The sequence below is a fragment of the Podarcis gaigeae genome, assembly GCF_964106915.1.
Source record: "Podarcis gaigeae genome assembly, chromosome: 6".
Lineage (NCBI taxonomy): Eukaryota > Metazoa > Chordata > Lepidosauria > Squamata > Lacertidae > Podarcis > Podarcis gaigeae.
Genome location: NC_139682.1, coordinates 77,548,759 through 77,573,449, shown reverse-complemented (window position 1 = coordinate 77,573,449; position 24,691 = coordinate 77,548,759). Strand labels below are relative to the sequence as shown.

At 44.1% G+C, this 24,691-nt stretch overlaps 1 protein-coding gene across 4 annotated transcripts in view; it reads left to right on the top strand.

Moving 5' to 3' along the window:
* Positions 1-24,691, top strand: part of COL11A1 (collagen type XI alpha 1 chain) — a 258,210-nt gene that overhangs the window by 98,031 nt on the left and 135,488 nt on the right. For 3 of the 4 annotated variants that reach the window (XM_083743153.1, XM_083743152.1, XM_083743155.1), the window contains 10 exons: positions 1,062-1,316; positions 4,078-4,140; positions 8,050-8,091; positions 8,451-8,513; positions 11,270-11,344; positions 12,816-12,902; positions 13,881-13,937; positions 20,104-20,157; positions 22,476-22,529; positions 22,664-22,717. In XM_083743153.1, coding sequence (XP_083599279.1) covers positions 1,062-1,316; positions 4,078-4,140; positions 8,050-8,091; positions 8,451-8,513; positions 11,270-11,344; positions 12,816-12,902; positions 13,881-13,937; positions 20,104-20,157; positions 22,476-22,529; positions 22,664-22,717 — 804 coding nt within the window. The remainder of the gene's footprint in view (positions 1-1,061; positions 1,317-4,077; positions 4,141-8,049; positions 8,092-8,450; positions 8,514-11,269; positions 11,345-12,815; positions 12,903-13,880; positions 13,938-20,103; positions 20,158-22,475; positions 22,530-22,663; positions 22,718-24,691) is intronic. The other variant, XM_083743154.1, reaches the window with a different exon arrangement.

The window sequence follows — 24,691 nt, the reverse complement described above, 5'->3', positions numbered from 1 at the left end:
TAATAATAATAATAATAATAATAATATATTTATATAAACACCTGGCTGAGTTTCCCCAGCCACTCTGGGTGTCTCCCAATCGAGTGTTAAAAACAATACAGCATTAAATATTAAAAACTTCCCTAAACAGGGCTGCCTTCAGATGTCTTTTAAAAAAAATAGAATAGCTTCTTATTTCCTTGACATCTGATGGGAGGGCGCCACTACCGAAAGGCCCTCAGCCTGGTTCCCTGTAACTTGGCTTCCCACAGTGAGGGAACAGCCAGAAGGCCCTCGGCGCTGGATCTCAGTGTTCGGTCAGAACGATGGGGGTGGAGATGCTCCTTCAGGTATACAGGACTGAGGGAAGTGGAGGAAATCAGTTCCTGGCTTTACTCCTTCCCCGTGAAGTGGGGAAGGGGGCAATTTTCAGTGATGTCCCTCTTCCCTCCCCCACATAATCCTCCAGGGCACATTGAAATGGGTGTGGTGAATGGGTGAGGTCATAGGAAGGAGAGAAGTCTCTGAAAATGGCTTTTCTCTCTGTTCCACTGATGGAAGCCTTTCTGTTAACTGAGTAACACCACTGGATGCAAACCCTCATGTATTTTTCAACAGTGAGGCTGATGTTTAAAAGTGTGTGAAGCCAAGTATGAAAACTTTGATGTACTTAGCATAAAGATGTCATATTACAGCGTTAGCGTCTGTGCTTTGGCATATACTGCAAAATCAGTGAGTGAAAGTCTGGATTGATGGTCATACTGAACTGAATATTTCTAAATACTGTAGTTCAGTGGAACCAGGGTTTCATTTAATGGTTTTGCAAATGAAATAATAGTAATAATAATGAATGTTTATGAAAGCATTGATTTCATTGCACACAGGTATGTGCATTGGGTTATCTTTTAATACCCCTGAAACTCTGGCTTCCCAGTCTTTCAGGAGCAAATTAAAAGATTCCAGCGCTCTTGTGTTATTTCATCAGCCATTATATTCAAATCTACTGAATGCTTATACTGCTTTACTAACAGTAATCCACATATTCATCCTATTCCCAAAACCTTTGCTGCTTATGTGAATAGCAAAATCCTGTTGAAGAAGTATTTGCTGAAGAATACGTAACAGGAGAGGAGTATAACTCTGAGACTAAAAAAACTGAGGAAACAGATTATGGAAACAGAGGAGTAGACCGCAGTGAATCTGAAGTTGTGGTAGATGGAGAAGTAGGCGAATATGATTTTTATGAATATAAAGAATACGAAGAGAAGCCAACCAACCCTACTAACGAGGAGTTTGGGCCTGGTGTTCCAGCAGAGACCGATATCACAGAAACAAGCGTAAGTTGGGGATATCCAAGCTGCTCTTTAACTGTGGCAAGTGGTTCGTAGCAAAACATAGCTGTCTTCATTTTCTGACTATTTATGGCAGTGGTGGTCAAACCTTTCCAGGCCAACATTTGCACTGACCCATAGGCAGCCCTATGGGACCCACATGTGAAAGTGAGTATGTCTGAAGCGGGTATAGACTTTTATTTTATTTTTTTAAGGACACATTTTAGGTGTGGAGGAATCACAGAGTCACAGAGGGAGACCCATGGGAGTGGTTAGTTTGAACTAGTTAAAAAAATCAAAACAAGATTTGGGGGCATTGTGGGGACAGAAAAATACTTTGCCATCACGGTACAGTACCTTTGGAAATACTACCCCTGGCCCCTTAAAAATACATATTAATTGGTTTTGAACAATTAGGAGGGGTAGAAAAAACCTATAGGCAACATGACACCTCTGTGTGGTGGGTGTAAGGCCATGGTTCCCAACATGGGGCACACGCCCCACAGGGGGGCAATTTGATTTTTAAGGGGGGCAATTTGGGAATGAGTTATTAACAGTGAATGGCCTTTTAGGCTTCCTCCACATGAATAGGTGTTCACTTTTTGAATAATAAGAATTATTATTGTCATGGGGGGGCATCAGGATTTAGAGATGCTTAGGTGGGGCTTGGCCAAAAAAAGGTTGGGAACCACTGGTGTAGGGACTTTAGGGACTTTATTGGCAGTTTATACAGCTGGGAGTGGGTGTTGCATGTGTAGATGCTTTATAAAAATGAAACAAGTATTTACGGGACCGCCTTCCTGGTATGCCCCGCAGAGGACCTTAAGGTCCATGAATAATCATAGTTTAGAGGTCCCGGGCTCTAAGGAAGTCAGATTATCCTCCACCAGGGCCAGGGACTTCTCAGTGATGGCTCCGACCTGGTGGAATGCTCTGTCCCATGAGACCAGGGCCCTGCAGGATTTAACTTCCTTCTACAGGGCCTGTAAGACAGAGCTATTTTGCCTGGCTTTCAATTTGAACTTAGCCTGATCTTTTATTCCCCTTCCTTCCCTCCCCCTCCCCTTTTTATGAAGATTACCCGCTCTGGGATCCCACAACTAATTCTCTCCGGGTCTCCTCACTGGCCCAAATAGGACTAATTTAGCCAGCTAGCCCTGGTGATCATCTAGTGTTTATTGGATGGATTTCCCCCCTAAATTGATTTTTGAATTCTGAATTTATTGTTATTCACATTTTATACTGTATTTTATGCTGTTTTTTCTTGCATCAATTAAGTGTTTTAAATTTGTTGTTAGCTGCCCTGAGCCTGGTTTTTTGAACCAGGAAGGGAGGGGTATAAATAAAAATTTATTATTATTATTTATACCTGAGGGCCAACTAAACCAGAAAGGAGTCGTGAGGTTCTAGAAGCAATAATGTTCACTAAGATTTCAGCTGGAAGTAGAGGAGGAGGCAAACCTCATCCTAGTCAGTTTCCATATATCGCATTGAGGAGACCCACTAAAACAAGGATGGGAAAACTGTGTGGATGGACTCCATCTCCTGTCATTTCCACTCAGCATGGTCAATGGCCATGGATGATGGGAACTGCATCCTTACATTAAAGGAGCCCTCAATATGTTTTGTCTTCAAATCCCACCCTCTGACCTAAAAACAGCTTGGCACCTACAGTCCTATTTGCAATATTATCTACATCTTGTAACTGATCTGTTCTGAGTCAAGGCTGTCATATGGAAGACAGCCAATGCCCAAAGCAATTTTTTCTTTGAATTCATGGAACAATCCTGGGGTGAAGCGGAGGTGGTGGGGTTTAAAAAATAAAGAACTTCTACTCATGTTTAATCTCTTCGAGATAAACAAGCAGCTTTCTCAATTATGCTTGCAGGAATGAAACAAAAATGGCAGATTGCCATTTGTAAGGGAATATAGTTGCTTGGATATCTAAATAAATAAATAAATTGGTGGCTACAGCTCTTCGTTTGCACCACAAGATCTCGTCCTGAACTTGTAAGCGTATATTTCAGTTTAGTCAAAGACAGGACAAAAGCCAGTCTTAGTTCTACTCATAGAAGACCCATTGAAAATAATAGACATGACTAACTCGAAACAGGTTTGCAGGTTCCTTCTCCTCCACAACTGCCAGACAAAAGCCATAGCCCATGGGAACTGCAACTTCACTCACACTACTATCTGGTGTCAAGTTTTCATCTGGAGATATATGCGGGCAATCTAAACATCATTTGACACATTTAAAATCCATTCTGACTCACACTGGAAACTAATCTCAGCCTTGGTTTGTGAAGGTATAATGCAGGAAATAACCAATGCAGCTGTGGTGAGAATTGAGCACTTTCAGGGTCCTCCTCCATATTTATTTTTGGGCTCGTGATCCAAATGCTTATGCTCATCTCCACATTGCCACACAATGGATGCTCACCGTTGCATCAGTTGCAGACCATTGCTGTCCGCCTCCTTCCCGACAGCAGATAGGGAATTCCCCCCAACTTTTGTGGCCATGGGGATGTGACTGCCTGGCTAGTGAGCCAGCTTTAAATGGGCCAATCAGGGCCCAAGTTATGTGGCCCAAGTTGCTGGATGGATGGGCACTGGCCACTGTCATGACTGGCTGGACAGGCATATCTTCAGATAAGAGCTGCAAATTCTGGCAAAAGAGCACCCCATGCTCCTGCCTTCACTGTAGCAGGGGACTTTGGGCCTGACATACATTCTAATATATTTGCCTCTTGGTATCTTCCCTCCACAGGTGAATGGCCATGGAGCCTATGGGGAAAAAGGACAGAAGGGCGAAGCAGCTGTGATTGAACCTGTGAGTATTTTAGAAGTGAGCGACTGTGACGTTTCGTGGGTCGGTTTCCACCTGCATGTTCAGCTCTTGATCAAGTAGTAAGTTTGCTGGATGTGAATGGGGCACAAATACCTTTTTAAAAACATCCTGGTCTTTTATGTCTGACAGCTTTATTTCAGAACGCAATCTTATGCACTGGGGAAAGGCCATAGAGCACATGTGTTGCATTCCGAAGTTCTTTTGAGTGAAATCATTGCCAATAACCCTTCCCCAACCTGGTGCCCCTCAGATATTCTGCACTGCAAATCTCATCATTCCTAGCCATTGCCCATGCTGGCTTGGATTGATGGAAGCTGGATCTCAAAATTCCCGGAGGACCTCAGGTTGAAGAAAGGTGATGATTGAAGGACCTCAGATTGAAGAAAGGAGTATTGAGCTAGATGGGTCAGTGGTCTGGCTCAGTAGAAGGCAGCTTTCTATGCTCTTTTCAGAAATAAACCATGCAGAGCTCAGCAGAACCTAACTTCCTGTGCAAGCTTAAAAGGTAAAGGTAAAGGGACCCCTGACCATTAGTTCCAGTCGTGGCCGACTCTGGGGTTGCGGCGCTCATTTCGCTTTATTGGCCAAGGGAGCCGGCGTACAGCTTCTGGGTCATGTGGCCAGCATGACTAAGCCGCTTTTGGATAACCAGAGCAGCGCACGGAAGCACTGTTTACCTTCCTGCCGGAGCGGTACCTATTTATCTACTTGCACTTTGACGTGCTTTTAAACTGCTAGGTTGGCAGGAACAGGGACCGAGCAACAGGAGCTCAGCCCGTTGCAGGGATTGAACCGCCAACCTTCCGATCGGCAAGCCCTAGGCTCAGTGGTTTAGACCACAGTGCCACCCACGTCCTGTGCAAGCTTACTTGGAAGTAACTGCCTCTGTCTGGGTATGGGTGCTCCATTGCTGCTTCATCTTTCAGCTGCAGGATCCACATGAGAATGCTGGAAAATGCTGTAGTTTTCAGTATTTTCCCAGCTCAGTGGTTTTACAGGAGGCACTGTAGGCTACAGGCCCCTATCTTGGCATTAATAGACACTCCACAGGCAAACAGGCAAGCCTTTAAAATATTAGAGCTCCATTGCTGCTGCAACCTTTCCCAGCCACTGGGACCTCCTTCTTGGCAAGGCATGTTTTTAGGAAGGTGCAAGCCTGGCTTGAATTCTGAGGAAGGCTTGGCTTTGCCTCTGTTCCGTCACCCCTCCAAACTGAGTTCACTTTCAAATCCACCACCCCTCTTAATTCTAAATGGTGGCTCCATGGCTAGCCAGGAGCTGGCCTTCTGCAGCATCTCCTACAGAAGAAGCATGGATAGATTTGTACTGGTGACAGATGATGATGGTGCAGCTGAAACAGCAGTCGAGTCAGAAGCCAGAGATGAAACATGCTGTCAATAATAAGGGAAGACATTTGCACGAAAGTGTCCCGCAGAACGTCTGGGTCTCCTAGCTATTGTAAGCCCTATACTGTGACACATGCAAAGTCGCTCCCTGGCAGTGTGAGGAAGGCAATGCAAACACAACCGCTCTAAACCAACACAACTGTGAGTGTAAGGCAGCTTCTGAAGCAACACAAAATACTACTGAAGCAATAAGTGTCTAGTTGCGGTTCAGTTTCTGCAAGAAAGATTTTCAAAGCCCAAAGGATGTCCACAAAGCAGCTCCTTCAACAGTTTCGTGCCTGCAGTATTTTCTCCAAATCTGCAAAGCGATTGAGGCTGCAATTCTGTACATACTTAGCAGGCAGAGAGTCCCATTAAGCTCAACAAGCCTTATTTTTGAGAAAATAGAGGGGCACTACTACAAATCACTCAGACGTGGTCTGATCCCACACATGCTACTCATAAGTAAGTCCCAGAGGTAACTGTAGATAGAATTTCTGTCTGATAATAACCTACCTTGCGCTTAGCATAACTTATTTTTAAATACACATACATAGTAGAGAGTTATTGACACATTACAAACAATTGTATACAGGCAGAAATGCAACATGGTTGCATGGTTACACTTTGTGTATGAAAATGCTGAACCTGTTGGATTCCTGTCTGTTGTGACAGCTTCTGAAGGCAGATGACGTACCAGAAAAAAGGCCCTTGATGGATAACAGGAGGTCTCAGTAAAAACAGCTCATCCCATGGCAAAACTGTCCTGTAGTGTGTCACTTAAAACTGCAGTGGGTGAAGTGCATGACTGAATGCCTATATAAAAGGGGGAAAACCTTATGTGTAGAAACCAAGAGGTCAAGGGAGTAAGATTGTGGCCTTCCCTTCCCTAACAGAGTTGTTTTCTATATGAATGTTGGTTTCCATGCTGAAGCTTTCAGTCATACAACCCATTTCCTGCCAGTTTGATGCCGTATACTCCAACAACAGATTGACCATGCAGGGAGTTATTTGTTTGAATATGCTATCATACAGTGGTACCTCAGGTTACATACGCTTCAGGTTACAGACTCTGCTAACCCAGAAATATTACCTCGGGTTAAGAACCTTGGTTCAGGATGAGAACAGAAATCGTGCTCCAGCGGTGCGTCGGCAGCAGGAGGCCCCATTAGCTAAAGTGGTGCTTCAGGTTAAGAACAATTCCAGGTTAAGAACGGATCTCTGGAACGAATTAAGTATTTAACCAGAGGTACCACTGTACATAGTTCCGAAGAATTATTGGTCTCTCTTATGATTGCTTGTGGGAGCTTGTAACTTGAGACTGAACTGAAAGTGGAATTGATTTTCATGAAGACTTCAAACTTCATTGAAAGACATACAGAGATTTTTCAGGGCAACGAAAATGTTTACCTTTTTCAGAAACCATTGCACTGACTAGCCAGGAGGAGCCATGTGACCAGTCCAGGTTGGTGGCGGTGTTGGGGAATGGTGCCAGAGCACTAAAGGATATGTTGGTCAATGGCAGCAAACAAATTTAGGATTTTGTTTTTTTAAAGAAAACATTCTCAATGTTGCAAGTTTAGAAAATAACTTTAGTATCTCCAAAACACGTTTTTCACCTTGAAAATCAACATGGGCAGATATTTGTTGCATCCTGAATCACAGTCAAGGCAAGATTGTGTGAAGGGACAGGAAATTGGATATTGGACTTTCAGTGCCATAATTTGAAAAATTCCATCTGTTGGAGAATTGCAGAACTGTACTGCAGCATCAGTGCACCCACACTGAAAGCCCCAGTTTATAAACCACTGCTGCTCCGCAACCCCTGGCTGTTACAAGCTCTCATCTGTTGTCCTGTGTGCTTTCATAGGCAATTGCATTGGGGACCAAGAATATTCAACCCAGGTCTCAAACAAGCACTTTATAACCTTCCTGTTGAGAAAAGGCAGAATTTACCATAAAGTGGATTTATTAAATGATGCTTCATTTAAAGTATTGTGTCCCAGCTGGATTTGTGAAAAGTGCTTTTTTTAATGCATAGTTGTACCGAAAGCACACATCTGATGTGCTGTGAAATACAGGTTGTGGCCTGCGAAGTGGACCTGGCTCACATGTCACGTTAGAGCAGAAGCTGTGATTTAATGTGAATGAGCAAAAGCCTTCCCCCCCCCCTTACAGTTTGTGGTTTGTTTGGTGGAAAAGCAGAATGAGCCTGGGTTTGCCCTTAACAACAAGCCAGATTACTGCAGGAGAGGAGCAGGAAGAGCAACACATCCTTAAATTCCAGCAGCATATACTAAAATGCTACTTCTTTATTAACTATGGTTTAATGTGATGTGCAAACTAGAGCAATGGCCCTTTAATAAGTGCAAAATAATCAACACATGACAGATATGGAAGTTAAATTGATTTATTTGTGTGGATTTTGTGCTAATTATTAGTGATGTACTCTTTGCTTTTTGCCCTTTATCCAGTCAAAATTGTATAATCTTTTCTCTTTCCATAGGGGATGCTTATTGAAGGACCACCAGGACCTCCAGGACCTCCGGTACATATGTGATTTTTAAATTTCTCTTTTTTTAAAAATAATAATTCCCAAAGAAAACAAAATATTTTTTGGGGGTAGTATTAACTGTGTTCAATACCACTGTAATAAAATGAATGCAGATATTTTGCATAGCAGCTCATGAGTCCCACGTAAGACGTGGTTTTTTGATGAAAATAGATTGGGGCTTTTGGAAAGTGGGCTGCTTACATCGTTGTGCATTTCTTTTTGAGGAACTGATAATTGGCTCAGATAGAAAGCACGTTGCTGGTCCTTGATCCAAAATTGGCCACAGTCTGAACCACTACTATAGAAAGTGATTCAGCACAACCACTCAATGTTGTTGTTTTTTTAATTCACAGGGTCTTATGGGTCCCTCAGGAACACAAGGCCCCACTGGACCTCCTGGTGACCCAGGCGATAGGGTAAGTTGGTGTGTGTTGTAAATGAGCACGAGGAAAGCATTATGTCCCAAACTGGGTGGTTAGAAGCATATAATCCAGTTTATGAAATAAACTTCCCAAACCTTGGTAATGTCAGCTAAGGCAAGGACGCCAGGTCTGATGCCTTAAGAAACCTGAATCTCATTGTAACTGTTAACTTCAGTGCATCAGGTGCATAGTAGAATTTTCTGAAATCTGAGGGAGGTGGGACTTGCTCTGATGGTGGTTTTGACAGCTCTAGCTGGGCCCGTCGCAGGTCGGACTTCAGACGCATCAGAACTGAACTGAAAAGGTGGAATTGGACAAAGGCTGCTGGATAGCAGTAGGCCTCCTTTGTCCCAGTACGTCCGGGACTCTGAGGCCTAAGAGCACATTGCAACCTTCAGTTAACAAATGAGGCCCTTTGTGCCACTCCTGCCCTCTCTAGATGACCTGATGGATTCAGTGGAGATGATGGAAACAGTAGAGAGGGGTCAATTTATGTCTTGAGGGCCTCAGGGCTTCTTCCACCGGTGCTCTGGATATCCTTGTGCAGTGTGGGAAACATAGTAATGAGTGGGTGAACAGGAAGTGCATCTGGTGGAATTGCTTCCCATTGCATCTGATGGAAGGGGAACTTTTGATATCTCCCCAAGTGGAGAGTTGCAGAAAGACTTGCTGCAGGGGCAGCTTGTGCTTGGTGAAGTGTGATAATTTTTCTTCTGCCTGAGAAGAAGAGAAAAAGATGAAGAGTTTGGATTTGATATCCCGCTTTATCACTACCCGAAGGAGTCTCAAAGCGGCTAACAATCTCCTCCCCCTTCCTTCCCCACAACAAACACTCTGTGAGGTGAGTGGGGCTGAGAGACTTCAGAGAAGTGTGACTAGCCCAAGGTCACCCAGCAGCTGCATGTGGAGAAGCGGGGAAGTGAACCTGGTTCACCAGATTACGAGTCTACCACTCTTAACCACTACACCCCACTGACTGAGAATGAAAGGTATCAGGATAGACAGTCCATTGGCACCCAATAGTCATTAAAGCATCTTTTAGTGTGATTTGATGGGTCTCCCCCTCGTCCTGTCCCAATCATGTCTCTTTGTCTCTATGGAATGCAATGGCTTTGCTTATTGTTCCTATTTCATATTGACAACAGTGGCTGCTCTCGTTACAGTATCAGTGGCATAGGCTACGCTCCCTCTGCCCCATCATGAGTATGCTCACTTTATCGGCACAACATTACCGGTTTGCAAGGTTGCATTGCTGAAGTAGTTCTTGCACACCCCATGCCGCCAACTCATGCGTCAGCTCATAGAATTTGGCTGAAATGATCAGATTGATAAGGAGGGCTGTTGTTGTTTAGTCATTTAGTCGTGTCCAACTCTTCGTGACTCCATAGACCGGAGCACGCCAGGCACTCCTGTCTTCCACTGCCTCCCGCAGTTTGGTCAAACTCATGCTGGTAGCTTCGAAAACACTGTCCAACCATCTTGTCCTCTGTTGTCCCCTTCTCCTTGTGCCCTCCATCTTTCCCAACATCAGGGTCTTTTCCAGGGAGTCTTCTCTTCTCATGAGGTGGCCAAAGTATTGGAGTCTCAGCTTCAGGATCTGTCCTTCCAGTGAGCACTCAGGCTGAATTCCTTAAGAATGGATAGGTTTGATCTTCTTGCAGTCCATGGGAATCTCAAGAGTCTCCTAAGGAGGGCAGCCCAAACAAAAGGCATAGCTTCCTGTTCTGAAGCAAATTTAACCAAACCACATGCAACCTGAATAATTTGTCCCGTTCCCACGTATACCAGGGAAGCTATTTAGCCAAAGTTATGGAAGAGTATTTCTGACATGTCTGTCTAAAAGGCATAGACATAGCCTATTCCTAAACATATGCGCCAGCCTAGATACCTGAAATGCTAGATGGATATATCCACAGTGTCTGCTGCTGACTTAATAGCCCCTTATAGCTTTTGACAGATCTGCTTTAATAAGGATAGGCTTATCTCCATGAAAGGATGTACTACATCCTTAGTGTACATCTTCCTGTCTTGCATTACTATTTTTAAAATATTAAAATAATTCCTTCCACTAACACTTCTGATATCTAGTCAAGTTTTTTTGTTTTTTAAAAAAATATATTCCCAGAACTTCTGTGCCACATTGAAACAGTATTTTCTACACCAAGTGACACTGACGGAGGCTCTCCAGGGTTTCAGGCAAGGGATATTCCCAGCTCCTTCCGATAAAAAAAAAAGCCACCCTACACCGAGATAGTACTAGATGTTCTGGAAATATTAGTAATTTGTAATCATGGAGAAAGAAATCAGTTGGATGGGAGACAGGTGGCCAAGCTGGTTCCTGGTTTCCTTTTAGTCCCTATTGTGTATGAAAGTGTATGTGAAATTGAGTAAACAACAACAACAACTATACATTGCCCATCTGGCTGGGAACTGAAATAACTTGTGCAAGGAACTGTATATTCTGTACTTCTTAAGGGTGGATCATGCGTCTGATGATAATGATCACAGAGCATTGTGGAAGGAGAATTTCACTGCTGAGGAACAATGAACGTCCTAATCCTTGCCTTCTGCATTTTTGTGGCTCCTGCAATTTAGCCAACCTTCAGTGTTAAATAATTATAGGGTGAAATGCACCGCTTAGCGGCTGTTTTCAATGTGCAAGAGGCTGCAATTGAGAATATATGTCCTGTGGCTAGCTAGATATTTACAACCAATTACTTAAATATCTACATCTCGTTTGCATCTCCTAGGGCCCACCTGGACGTCCTGGTCTCCCAGGAGCTGATGGTTTAGCTGGACCTCCAGGTACCATGTTAATGTTACCGGTAAGTCTTGTTTTGCTTTGCAAACACTATCCTCACCAGAAGCAAATGGAGATAGTGGTGTAGAGTAATTACCACAGACATTTTTTTCGGAATGGGTCACCAAGTTCAGGGATGAGGAAGCAGGTGCCATCCTGATGTTGCTGCTCTTCAACTCCCATTGGCCAGAAGCTCCTTCTCCTTCATCTACATCCAGGCTGCTGGATAGATAGTAAAAATTGAAGAGTCAGATAATAGTAATGACAGAATTCCTCCTTGGAGGCTCAGCCTCCTTGGCACTGTGCCAGAAACCTTCATTGTATTCAAACCATAGAACAAAAACAACACTTAACCCATTGTTCACGATGATGTATTGTAGTAACAAAGAAAAAGGCTTTATGGCGATGCCTTTGGCTAGATTCAACAAAACCTTTCCCTTTGTTCTGAGTGCTTTAGGAATGAAATTTGCAATTTTTAAATGAGAATTCATATTCGTACAGCCTGTCAGCCTTTCCATTCTTGATTCTTCCTCTGCTGTTGCTGCTGCTTTGATAAATAGAGGAGAGGGGAGGTAGAGAAGCAGGAGCCTTGCAGCTCTCCTGATAACGACACTACAAATCAGTATTAGTAACCATCAGCTATCTTACGTTAGCAAGTTAGTCAGTCCATATCTGAATCTGCAGCAAGTTAAACTGAACAGTGAAAAGAAAGGAAAGATCCTATGCTAAATACTGAGCTTATTAAGCCAAACTCAACTTGGATTCCAGCTCAGCTCCTACATAAACTCTGGCCTAGTCTGGCATCCCTAAAGCTTACCAAAAGCGGTGATGGCAGTGAGAGGCATTTGGAGATAGCTGCTGTCTGGGACTACATAAATCTTACCTCAGAAGCTTCTCAGGGCATGGCTTGAGCTCTACTAGGTCCTCAGTAAGGACTCAATTCCCAGAGATCTTTGCACCGGGAGGCTCCTGTTAATAAGGCTTTAGGGTACAGTTAGCTAACCTGGCTCCCGCAAGAGGTTCTTGGACTGCAACTTCCACAATCTTTGGCCACTGGACCTGTGGAATAGGATGGGTGGGAGTTGTAGTGGAAAAACATTTAGACGGCATCACATTGGCTACCCCTGCTTTATCATCGCTGCAGCTGGAAGATATGTAATAGCCAAGGAGAAGGAGGTGGAGGAACATGGGATGGGCTTGTGGTTGTAGAGCCCCAAAGCTTTACCACATTCCCTGCATCATCCCCAGGGTCATGATGATGTCTGGTGCTCAGAATGAGTCCTGTTTTCAAATGAGCTTAATGTGGGTCCGACCTCCACAACAATGCTATTTTTGGTAACCGTTTCTGAAGCTTTCTGACCAAGTGGCATACAAATAACCACCTTTTGATTGAAGAAGCCAATTTCTTCAAGAGCTTGGGCAATTACGGCTTATGTCTAACCTGTTTGATTTTGATAGATGCGTTTTTCTGACAAATTCTGTCCTCCTATATACAGTTCCGCTTTGGTGGCGGTGGCGGCGACAAAGGACCTGCCATCTCGGCACAGGAAGCTCAAGCACAAGCTATTCTTCAGCAAGCCAGGGTAAGAGTGAAGCACACAAAGGCCTTGGGAACTTTGTTAGGGGTCCCAGGAACTGTAGTGCTCTGAGGGATAAACTACAGAACCCACGATTATTTGTGGGGAGGGAATATGTGCTTTAAATGTACGATGTGTATGCAGTCTAAGAAACTAAATGTGATGGGTTATAGTCCTCTGAGAGAAGAAGCTCTGTCCCTCTTCCCCATAAATCCTCACAGGCCACTTGTGTTCCCAACATTTCTCCTCCCCCATACTTTCTTCTGAGAAAGCTAGAATTTCCTTACAGCGGGGGATATTTTTCTTTATCAAGGTCCACCTTGGGGTGGCAGCATGTGTGTGCAAATCTGTGAGGTGCAACATGCCAGCAGTGACCAGTGCCAAAACCAGTTGTGGGCGGGCCAGAGTGGGTGGGTACAGAACCAAAACTCTTCCCCACCTTCTCTCTCTTGCTGTCATTTTTTTTTGCTCTCCCCCTCTCTTTCTACCATCCCTTTCTCTTTACCTCTCTGCTACCTCTCTCTCCTTTCCTGCTTCGTCCCTCGGGACACAGATTGTCCACCACTGCCTTTCAGATTTGGTCTGAGGATTAAATGGGGAGAAATTTGTGAGAGAGAAAGAAAGAGAGGGAGACAGATGGACCGACACAGAGACAGAGAGACAATGAGAGAGATGGCCCTCCTCCTAAGCTCCTGGAAAGAGGGATGGTTTTGTACAAAAATGAATTTCAGCATTTCTCAAACTTGGGTCTCCAGTGTTGTTGGACTACAACTCCCATCATCCCTGCTAGCTAGGGATGATGGGAGCTGTAGTCCAACAACAGCTGGAGACCCAAGTTTGAGAAACACAGCATTAGGTGTGGATTTTGTAAAAATGGATTGAGATTCCTAGGACTGCATGCACACAAGTTTTTTGGATTTTACATAGTCATAGTTTGCATGTAGAATGTCTGAATGCTTTTTTTGGTTTTTGTTCAAACCACAGATTGCCATGAGGGGACCTCCAGGCCCTATGGGACTCACTGGAAGACCAGGTCCTGTGGTATGTTAAACTAAGAAACAAATAATCATTGTCCACAGTTATCATCTGAGTGTCTTTATAATGAAAATTTGAGCTGTCTCTGTCTATCACAATGACTGGCATTTTTCTAACTGCTTATATTCAGAAATATGAAGGATACTCATTTCAATGCAGAGCTTTAAATAATAATAAAAAAAACCCTGGAAGGTCTCGGCCAAATATCTAGTTTAGATAACAAGTGGAGCAAGATTACAGGCTTCTTTGCCAGAGTCATACAGGGCTGAGTTTTGCCATTGTTTTAAATGTTTAAATGACAAAAGCGGAGCACTCGACCCGCAGTTGCCAAATCACCTGAGCAATTTCCCCCTAATGATGGTTTCCTCTTTTACAAAAATGATACTTTGCTGAGAGAGATAATCAAATGATTCACCTAAATGCTCCAGTTAAGCAGTTACTATCTCTTTAGAAGCTATCCAAGTGTATTTACAACAATATAAAATGATGGTTAGTACAACCAAGATTACAGGCTTCGCATAAAGCCTGCAGTCTCCTGGGATATATATATATAATACATAGACATAAAGGCCAAGAGGAAGTTCAGCATTCAGAGTGAAAGGATATATTTAGTTTTTAATGTAGTAGGCAGTGTTTCTGACCGGCAAAGGCAGGTTGGCTAGCACAGTGCCTCAGTTGTTATTCTGATCATCCCTGTGAGATTTCAGTGAAAGGAAAATGATAGCACTAGACTGAAGTTTTTAGCCCAGACTTTTTCTCTGGGTTCACACGAGTAAAGGAAAAATATGCCCATCAAATTGGATTAATCTCTGGGAATTTTTACTGATTTCCAAAGTGGGGGGGGGGGGTGTTACCTTTCTAAATAAGGCAACAGAGGAGAAACAAGTGTTGTGTTCCCTTCAGTGCTTTAAGACAGCTGCACGCTCCCCTCTAATTTGCTCAGATGGAAGCAAAGAAACTGTCACTAAGCACTTTGCAAATTCACTCTTTGAGGCAGCCTCAAAAAAATATTAAAGGGGGGGTTGCTTCAAACAGTGATTTTGCAAAGTGCTTTCAGCTGCCTCGCACTTATTTAAAAAATAGCTGGAGTGATGTTTGAAGCAGGGAAAGCTGCTTCAAAGAGTGTTTTTGCAATGGCTTTCAGACAGCTCCCGCGTCACTCTCATGTGTCATTTTGGAATGGAGGGTCATGGCTGTATTAAAGCCCTTTGCAAAAAATATTTTGAAGTGGTTACAGGTTTCCAAGCACCTGACAGCCAGCTGGTTGTCCGTCATTTGGAAACCCCACACAAAGGATTTTGAGAGGTAAGTTGGGTTGCCCACCTGTGACTCAGGTGATGTCATAATGCCATCACGTGATTGACAGGTGGATGGCCCCGCCTACCTATCAAATGTCACCCGCAAAGCCAGTCCTGATGTGGACTTGGCTTGTTCCTTTTTTAAAAAAAATAATAATTTACAAACATACATTTCATACAATCCTTAAAAATGTTCAAACATACCTACACTCAATCCCACAGATAATTCCTTTTCCTATCACCATCCACCACCCCTCACCCCACCTTTGTGTTAGACTTAAAGGTGTGTGAAATAAAGTAATAGAAGTGGAAAGAAATTGCAATTGAGTAGATTGGAAGTCTAACAGTCGGACTTGGCTTGTTCCTGAGCCTCTTCTAAACATTGCCAGCCCTAGACACAAATGTTATTATAGCACAGCAGGAGAAAGTAGAAGCACTGCACTTCCTTCTGTTTGTCCCCTGCCAAGATCCCTAAACATCACATGGCCCATTTTGGGAAATCATGTTTTGTTTTGTAAATGTGAGACATCAGAAGAGTGTTTTGCCCACTGTTCCAACCTTCTGCTGTTGCATTTCTCTAAAATCAGTACAAATGCTGATTAGTGAGATGAAGCTCTCCATCTGAATATTTCTGGTCCATACTGATGTAGCTACACTACCAGCTCACGCTGCAGAAAATAATTTCCTGGAGTGGGAGAAACAGAGCTGCTCCTTCTGGCTCCCCTTTATCATTTCAGTCCTGGACTATCAGGATAACCTTGTGGGTACTTGCTGATAGCAGAGCTTAACCTCCAGGTATCTCGTGTCAGATCATGTCTTGCACCATGGCAGCCTCTCTGCAATCCATCACTGAAAGTGCCTACGCATCCCAAGGAAGCTGAATGACCTATTTTATTATTACTTAATGCCAAAATATAATTTTCTTTTTCAAAGCAAGGCATTGTGTGGACTAAGGGTTCCAAAGGAGGCCTACCAAGCTTGTGTGAGAGTATTTATTTATTTTTTGAACCACCCTTCATCCTGATAGTTTCCAATACAGTACAATAAAAACATCAACGATGTCATAGAGAGAATGCCTGTAAATACCCATTGCTGGGACTCTCAAGTGGTGAGAGAGCTATTATGATGATATTCTGCTTGTGGACTTCCCACGGGCATATGGTTGGCCACTGTGAGAAAAGGACACTGTAGTAGATTGGGTATTAGCAGTGGCGTAGCGTGGCGGGTGCAGGGGGGGCAGCCGCACCCGGCGCAACATCTGGGGGTTAGGGTTAGGGGGCGCAAATCCACGGGTTAGGGGGCGCAAATTACTTGCCTTGCCCCGGGTGCTGACAACCCATGCTACGCCACTGGGTATTAGGTCTTATCTATCAGAACTCTTCTTATGTCCTTGCATTTTTCAAAACTGAGAGGCAACAGGTCACACAACAGAAAAGCAGACAGAGGTCATAAAGCCAGTTTAAAGACCTGAGCAAATAAAACTGTCTTGACCTGGTGCAGAAAAGACTGTAGTGCCAGCACCAGTTACATAGTGTGTTCCATAGTCAAGATGCCTCCCCGCCACCACGAAAAGGTCCTCTCCCTTGCACACAAAATACACAGTGATAGTACTCTGTGAAGGAACTCATCTAAAGATCCCAATGCATGGGTAGTCTGTATTCTACCAGGCATGCAGAGTAGCTTATCAAAGACTTGGCATTTCCCTCATTTTCAGTCCTGGACAGGAAAATAAAAACAAGAGGTTCATCAAACTCCTGATGAACCACCACATGCATCATCAGAAGTGGCAGAGAGGCTATGCTAGCTTCCTGACAGGTGGATGATGGTTGCTTACTAGGAGGCAAGGTGGAGGGATGTTGACACAGGGCAGTGGTGCAGCAATAAAACTGCTAGCACATTTGCAAAGCTAAGCAGGGTCCGGTGTGGTTTCAAATTGGATGGGAGACCACGAGTTGAGATTCTTGCATCGCAGGGGATTGGACTAGATGGCCCTCGGGCTATCTGCCAGCTCTACAATGTTATGATTTTATGATTCTGTGAAATGCATTGGTAGAGCCAACCAAACATTCCTGCTGGTGAATTTGCACCATGCCTGCTTGCCCCTCTTCCTCCCAGGAAGCAACACTGATCCACCTCCTAGCATAAGAGCTCCACCCGATTTGCTGTGCTGATTTTGTGTAATTCATATCTGGTGAGCTGTGCTGACCATTGGAGATCATGTAATATATTGACGCCTCGCATCCAGTTAAATATCCCTATCTCAAATGCATTTATCTGATCAGAAGCATAACCTGTTGCTTTCAGTGGAATTTGTTTAGCAAGCTATAAGACACAGCCAAAATCTCAGCCAGAGCTTAATGTGAGTCAAGGGTTATATTAAAAAGGTTAGCAAAGAAATTGTGGTATTTTGCCATTTTCCATTTAAGCCACTAGGAGGCTGTAGAAATCCAGCTGTTCTGATTTGGAACAAAAGCAAAAATGATGTGATGCGATTTTTTTAAAAAAGCTTTCATTTTCCTCTCAGTACACTTTGTAATACACTATCAGAAACATAAATACATGCCTGAATTTCCAATAAGAAAGCATTGAAGGAGTTTCTTCTTAAGCAAAGCTATGAGTATTTTATACCCGTAAATCAACTATGATTATGCTTTTGAAAATCCAGATCCTGTCATGTGCTTTTAAAAGCACCTGTGAAAATGGGCTCCTACTTCCATCCTCCACTTTCCTCAACCTGAACTTCCTGCTTTGCTCGATTTATGGCTTGTGCCTTATCTCTGCTGCTTCCTCAAGGGTGGGGAAATACCTCACTTTTGGGAAGAGGGGAGAAAGCAGGCAGAGAAGGGTCCCCATCAACACCCACCTTATGGGTGTGTGGGATGCATCTTTGCTCCAGCGGGTGATGCCTGCTGTTCTAAAAGAGGCTGTAGTGTGATGACTTCTCAAAAACCTTACTTTGAATTCAGAAGTTTGTGATATCTACCACCCAGTCACAAATAGTTTATATTTATGGATGTGGTGGTTCTTCAGCTTCAGACACTCTTGTAAGGGCAAGATAATCTGGACCCATTATTTAGGCCTGGGTTTGGGACAACAACAGCCTCGATCACCCTGATCAGGGGTATTCAAGAAAAAGGCTGGAGTGCAATTCTCTTCCTTCCCTTTGATCTCTCAGCATTCTTCATTACCATCAATGGTGGTATCCTGATGGATCAGCTCCACATGCTAAAAGTTGGAGGTACAAATATCTAGTGGTTCCTCTACTACTCACAGGGCCAATTCCAAAAAGTATCATTGGGAGACTGTGGCTCAGACCTTTGGCGCTTGTGTTGCAAAATTCCATAGGATTTTATTTTGTCCCACATACTGTCGGCCATATATGTGAGGTCACTGGGAGTGGTCGTTTGGGGATTTTGTCATCAGTATGATGATGGAACTCAACTATATTTCTCCATTTCATCTGGAGGGCTGGATGGGGGCCGATGAAAGGAGACTAAATCCTGACAAGACAAAGATTTTGCAAATGGGTTGTTCTTAGGTCCAGGAACAAGTTACACTAGTGGCCACAACTGTGGAAACCTTTTGGGGAAAGTGTATTTTGAGGTTTGATGGCTCATAACACCACTTTCTGGGAGTAATACCATAACATTATATATCCATGGAAAGATAATCTAATGAAGAATGTAATGCAACAAAGTTTGTTCATTTATCTTTATTCTATCAAAAGTTATAGCCAAATAACCAGAAAAAGGAAGCATAACTAGCTTAGTTTCATATGCAGTAGCTTTCCTTCATGTAGCCAATGAGCATGTGTTTAGCGAGCCAATCAGGTGTTATGCACCACGAGACCTCAGAAATATACTTTCCCCAAAAGGTTTTCACAATTTTGGCCACTAGTGTAGGTGGCCTTTTATGGATGCGGTTGCATTCGTTCAAAAGAATCAGGTGCATAATGTGAGGTTGCTCTTAAATCCGGCACTGTTTCTGGAGGTGCAAGTGGTGTCTATGGTAAGGAATGCCTTTTGCAAGCCACAGTTGATTCACTAGCAATAGCTTTCATTGGCAGTGATAGACTGACCAAAGGACCTGTTTGCTGGCTTACTATTATGCAGTAATGATGGTCAGTTTGGAAGCTGTAAAGGTAAAGGGACCACTGACCATTAGGTCCAGTCGTGACCGACTCTGGGGTTGCGGCACTCATCTCGCTTTATTGGCTGAGGGAGCCGGCGTACAGCTTCCGGGTCACGTGGCCAGCATGACTAAGCCACTTCTGGTGAACCAGAGCAGCGCACAGAAACGCCGTTTACCTTCCCGCCGGAGTGGTACCTATTTATCTACTTGCACTTTGATGTGCTTTCGAACTGCTAGGTTGGCAGGAGCAGGGACCGAGCAACAGGAGCTCACCCCGTCGCGGGGATTCGAACCGCCAACCTTCTGATCAGCAAGCCCTAGGCTCTGTGGTTTAACCCACAGCACCACCCGCATTGGAAGCTGTAGCTGGTGCAAAATGTGGCTTTTAGGTTGCCAAGAGGGGCAGCCTGCTCGGGGCATATAACACCAATTCTTAAAGCATTTCGATATTGAACCAAATTCAAGGTGTTTGTAACACAGGACATACTTATAAAGTCCTATTCAAATAAAACAGGAAAGGAGGGGTGAACAGCACTCCCAACATACATGCTTGCTGACAAAGCTAGCCTTAGGTTTTGGATGCTACTTGCTTTGAGCTAAATAGGACCATAATCTCATTTGGTTGTTAGCACTTTAATTATGTGTGCAAAAGTGTCCCATACCATTGTGGTCAGCCGTGCAAAAGCAATACTTCTAAAATGTGACAGGTAAAGCTGAAACAGTCCTTTGGTTTTGTCATACAGGGTGGTCCTGGTGGTTCAGGAGCCAAAGGTGACAGTGGAGACCCAGGTCCTCAGGTAAGACTACGTTACCGGCCAGCCCACCATTTCTCTTCCTCTCCCTGGGGATTTGCAGTGGCCTGCAAAAAGCCTTGTTCCAGAGGGTGGCGGCGGCAGCAATTTGAGGTGGCTACTCTGAGCCCAACAGTTGAGGGAATTGTCCTTTAAGGCTGACATTTCAAAGCCTTGTTTGTCTAGTACATGTTTACAACAGGCATTTATCTCGATCAATAGACAGATCATGTTACTTTGGTCTCGGATAATTAAAGATGTGAGATCTTTCCACCCCACCCCGTTGCACGTATCCCTGCCTGCCTGAATACTAACATTACCTATCATCACAGTTTTTGCTCCCCATTCAAAGCGCCAGCTAGCTAGTAAAGTTCGTGCTGGCCTATTTCTTGTACGTTTCCCATTCAAAGCCCTCTTTTCCATTGTCCTGTACTATTGCTCTTCTTAACCCCTTTGTGGGCTTGATATTCCTTTTGTAAATGTATTACTTGCCTGGGATGCTTATCCACAAGAGTAAATGTGGAATGTTTCTTTTGGGTGTGGAATATAATAAATGCTTGCTGTATTCCTGTGTAGAGTCTTTCTCTTTTGCTGTCGCATAACCTCAGGCTGTGATCTTATGAAATACCACACTGAGAAGATTAAATGCCACTATTAAAACAGGAATTCTGTTTTATAAACTAAGGTTCTGCCAAGCAAGAGTAAGAGATGGGTGCCTAGACACGGGTCAGATTAGAGATGGAAGATAAATCCCTTTCCTCCACATTTTGAAGTGAACCAAACTAATCTTAAATGCAGATCAGAACAGAGCTATTGCTTGCTCAGCTTCTAAATTTTTCAATGTAGCTTCAGATTTTTTTAAAAATGTGCACAGAAAATTAATTTCTTATAGGAAAATGTGTACGACTTTGGGGGAAGGCTGTATGTAAAATGTGTACAAAATGCAATCAATTTAAAAGTGAGGGTTCCTTTTTTGGTGCATTAAAAAAATTAAATCTACAAAAGATGGGACAGAACTGATGACACAGGACAGTAATAAGCTGATTTGTCTATTTCTAGGTATAGAGCGCAATTGGAAAAGAAACTACAGGTGACAGATTCCTCAAATTCAGATTTTGTGGAGTCTGTCACTTGCTTTAAGTATAAGACATCAATTTGGCCATGGTTACAATATCCCAAAACAGAACACTGTCCGCTCTTCCCTCCATGGTTGTCATAGCTATGTGCTGATGTTTGATTGTCCCACGACTGTAGCACTGGGTTCGACATGCCAGCTGCTTTGACATGCCAGCTGATGATAACTTACATCATTCTGGATTAGGAACTCCAAAGCTGGCTCTCACTGTCAGGGGAGTCATCTATGGGGGCCTGTGGGGGTGTAGCCCCCCAATATTTTATTGAAGGTTGCCTCCCCACCAAATTCCATGGCAATCCTCAAAAGGACGGACCAGGATGAAGATGCTTGGCCCTGCTGCGTCATTTTGAGGTTCTCCAGGGACGCACAGTGTGAAGCATCTTCGCCCTGCAGAAAAGGAAGGCAGCTGACAGTGGGTGGGTAGGGGATGGTGGGCCGAGTCGGCCTGGCCAGGTTGGTGGGGGCGGTGGCACGCCTGCTGCTCACTGTTAAAGGTAAAGGTACCCCCTGACCATTAGGTCCAGTCGCAGACGACTCTGTGGTTGAGGCGCTCATCTCACTCTATAGGCTGAGGGAGCCGGTGTTTGTCTACAGACAGCTTCTGGGTCATGTGGCCAGCATGACTAAGCCGCTTCTGGCAAACCAGAGCAGCGCATGGAAACACCGTTTACCTTCCCGCCAGAGTGATACCTATTTATCTACATGCACTTTGATGTGCTTTCGAACTGCTAGGTTGGCAGGAGCAGGGACCGAACAATGGGAGCTCACCCTGTCACGGAGATTCGAACCACCGACCTTCCGATCAGCAAGCCCTCAGCTCTGTGGTTTAGACCACAGCCCCACCCGCGTCTCTGTTACTCACTGTTACGCAGTGTCAAAGAATCCCACTGTATAGGTTTTTAGCCCTGGAAACAAATTATAAATCCTGCTACACCTGCAGCCAAATATTTTATAGATAGTTATTACTGGAAGATTTTTTAAATAATTTATTCCTTCTTATTTTCTTTTACTAGAAATTGATTTTTTTTAAAAAAAATATATTTTTTACAGCCTTCAGTGGCCTTCTAATACATGTCAGAGGGACTATACATTAGGGCCTCAATTTGAGGTGGATGGTAATTAATCATAAAGCCTTCATGGTGCTTGTGATTTATCTTTCGTGCTTATAGTGAATATGTCTTTCTTTCAGGGTCCTCGGGGTATACAAGGTCCAGCTGGTTTGCCTGGAAAACCTGGCAAAAGGGTAGGTATTGAGTGCTTCGAGGCAGCTCACATTTGGTGAAAGGAAGTCTCGCTGAATCCCAGAATGACAGCAAATTAACTCTTGACACTTCGGGTTTGGTATTAAACTTCTGCCTTTTGCAAAAAACGTTTCAGGGTCGTCCAGGTGCAGATGGAGCCAGAGGGATGCCAGGGGAACCTGGTTCCAAGGTGAGTCGGTATACATTCAAAACAATTTTGCATGCATTTTCTCCAGGGTTGTGCCTGTGCTAAATGCCTTCATTGAAAACTTACAAATGGGGCTCAAATCTGACGGACTTTTCAGAGCTGCTTTTTGGAACGACGAGTGACAATTCATGGATCGCATTGAGATGTTTAAGTTGCTGGTTCCGCACTTTTACACCCGCTGGTGAAACTGAAAGGACCAAGGGCATTTGCGTTGGTAACCTTGGGGTGCTCCTTCACGCAACACTAGTCGGAGCTGCAACTTGTGGGGATGGCATGGATGGGTTTTGGTTTATAACATTTCCTTGTGCAAAGAGGCTGTTGCTAAACAGGTTCAGCCATGCTCACCATAACTGAATGTGTTTCTCATGCCTTTGAAATTTGAATCAAGTTTAAGGCCGCCAAAAAGCTTCTATCTTTGGATGGGCACAATCTAGCACTGGGTAGACAATGTCTCCCCCCCCTCCAAGTTTTTCTTAGTACAATTCCCATCATTCTCAGTCAGCAACAGGGGTGATGGGGGATGTAGTCCACAGCAATTGGATGGCACCCTTTTTGGCTGTCCCTGTTCTGTCCCCACCTAGGACCAACTGTGTAGAGGAAGGGATCTGCATAGAGCAGCGGTCAGCAAACTTTTTCAGCAGGGGGCCGGTCCACAGTCCCTCAGACCTTGTGGTGGGCCAGACTATAATTTTGGGGGTGAAATGAATGAATTCCTATGCCCCACAAATAACCCAGAGATGCATTTTAAATAAAAGGACACATTCTATTCATGTAAAAACACGCTGATTCCCAGACTGTCCATGAGCCAGATTTAGAAGGCGATTGGGCCAGATCCGGCCCCCAGGCCTTAGTTTGCCTACCCATGATGTAGAGCAGGGGTCAGCAACCTTTTTCAGCCGTGGGCCGGTCCACCGTCCCTCAAACTATGTGGTGGGTCGGACTATATTTTGAAGGGAAAAATGAACGAGTTCCTATGCCCCACAAATAACCCAGAGATGCATTTTAAATAAAAGGACACATTCTACTCATGTAAAAACACACTGATTCCCAGACTGCCTGTGGGCCTGATTGAGAAAGCGATTGGGCCGCATCCGGCCCCCGGGCCTTAGGTTGCCTACCCCTGGTATAGAGGCTCCATTGAGTATACTCTTTGGTCCCTTCCATTCCTTGCGTGGTTCTTGGGAGTATGGCACATTGCAATAGTCACTCCTTTAAAGGACAGGCCCATTCTTACTTTCCATATAATCACAAATTCACAAACAAGTAGAGTTGAAAGGGACCACAAGGATCATCTAGTCCAACCCCCTGCAATGCATGACTCTTTCATCCAATGTGGGGCTTGAACCCACGACTGTGAGATTAAGCGTCTCATGCTCTGCCAGGCTCTTTCACACCATAGCCCTAGGTCATGAGTCATTCATGCTCATGACAGGAATTAAAATGTTGCCTGGGGCAACACACATGAGTCTTTCATGAGAGTAACAACTGGCTCACTGTAGCATACATATAGTCTTGCGCACTCACCCAAAGGAGAGAAATGGAGGGAAGAAGTCTCCATAAAGCCCCAGACTGTTCCCTTCCCATGCACAACATTGTGCCCAATGGGGGATAAATAGTATTGTAAATTGCTTGTCTTAGTTGATTTTAAAGAGCTGTTTTGTTTGCTTCAGTGGCTTGTATCCAATGCATTGCTAAGTAAGCATCCTGTGCAAGGATATATGCTTGTGCAACAGGGCTTTCTGCCCTCCTTCCACATGCCCCCTAAATTTGTTCTGCTCCCTCCCCCAACACTACGAAGGAGGGGAAGGTTAGAGGTGCATGCAATCATAGGAGAGGAGGGACGGTCCCATCGCACAAACAGAAATCCTTGCTTAGCACTGCATCGAATGCATTCCTGTGTATTGCTTCCCATACACACCATGTGACAATGAAATCAAATGAAATGGATAGTGCTCT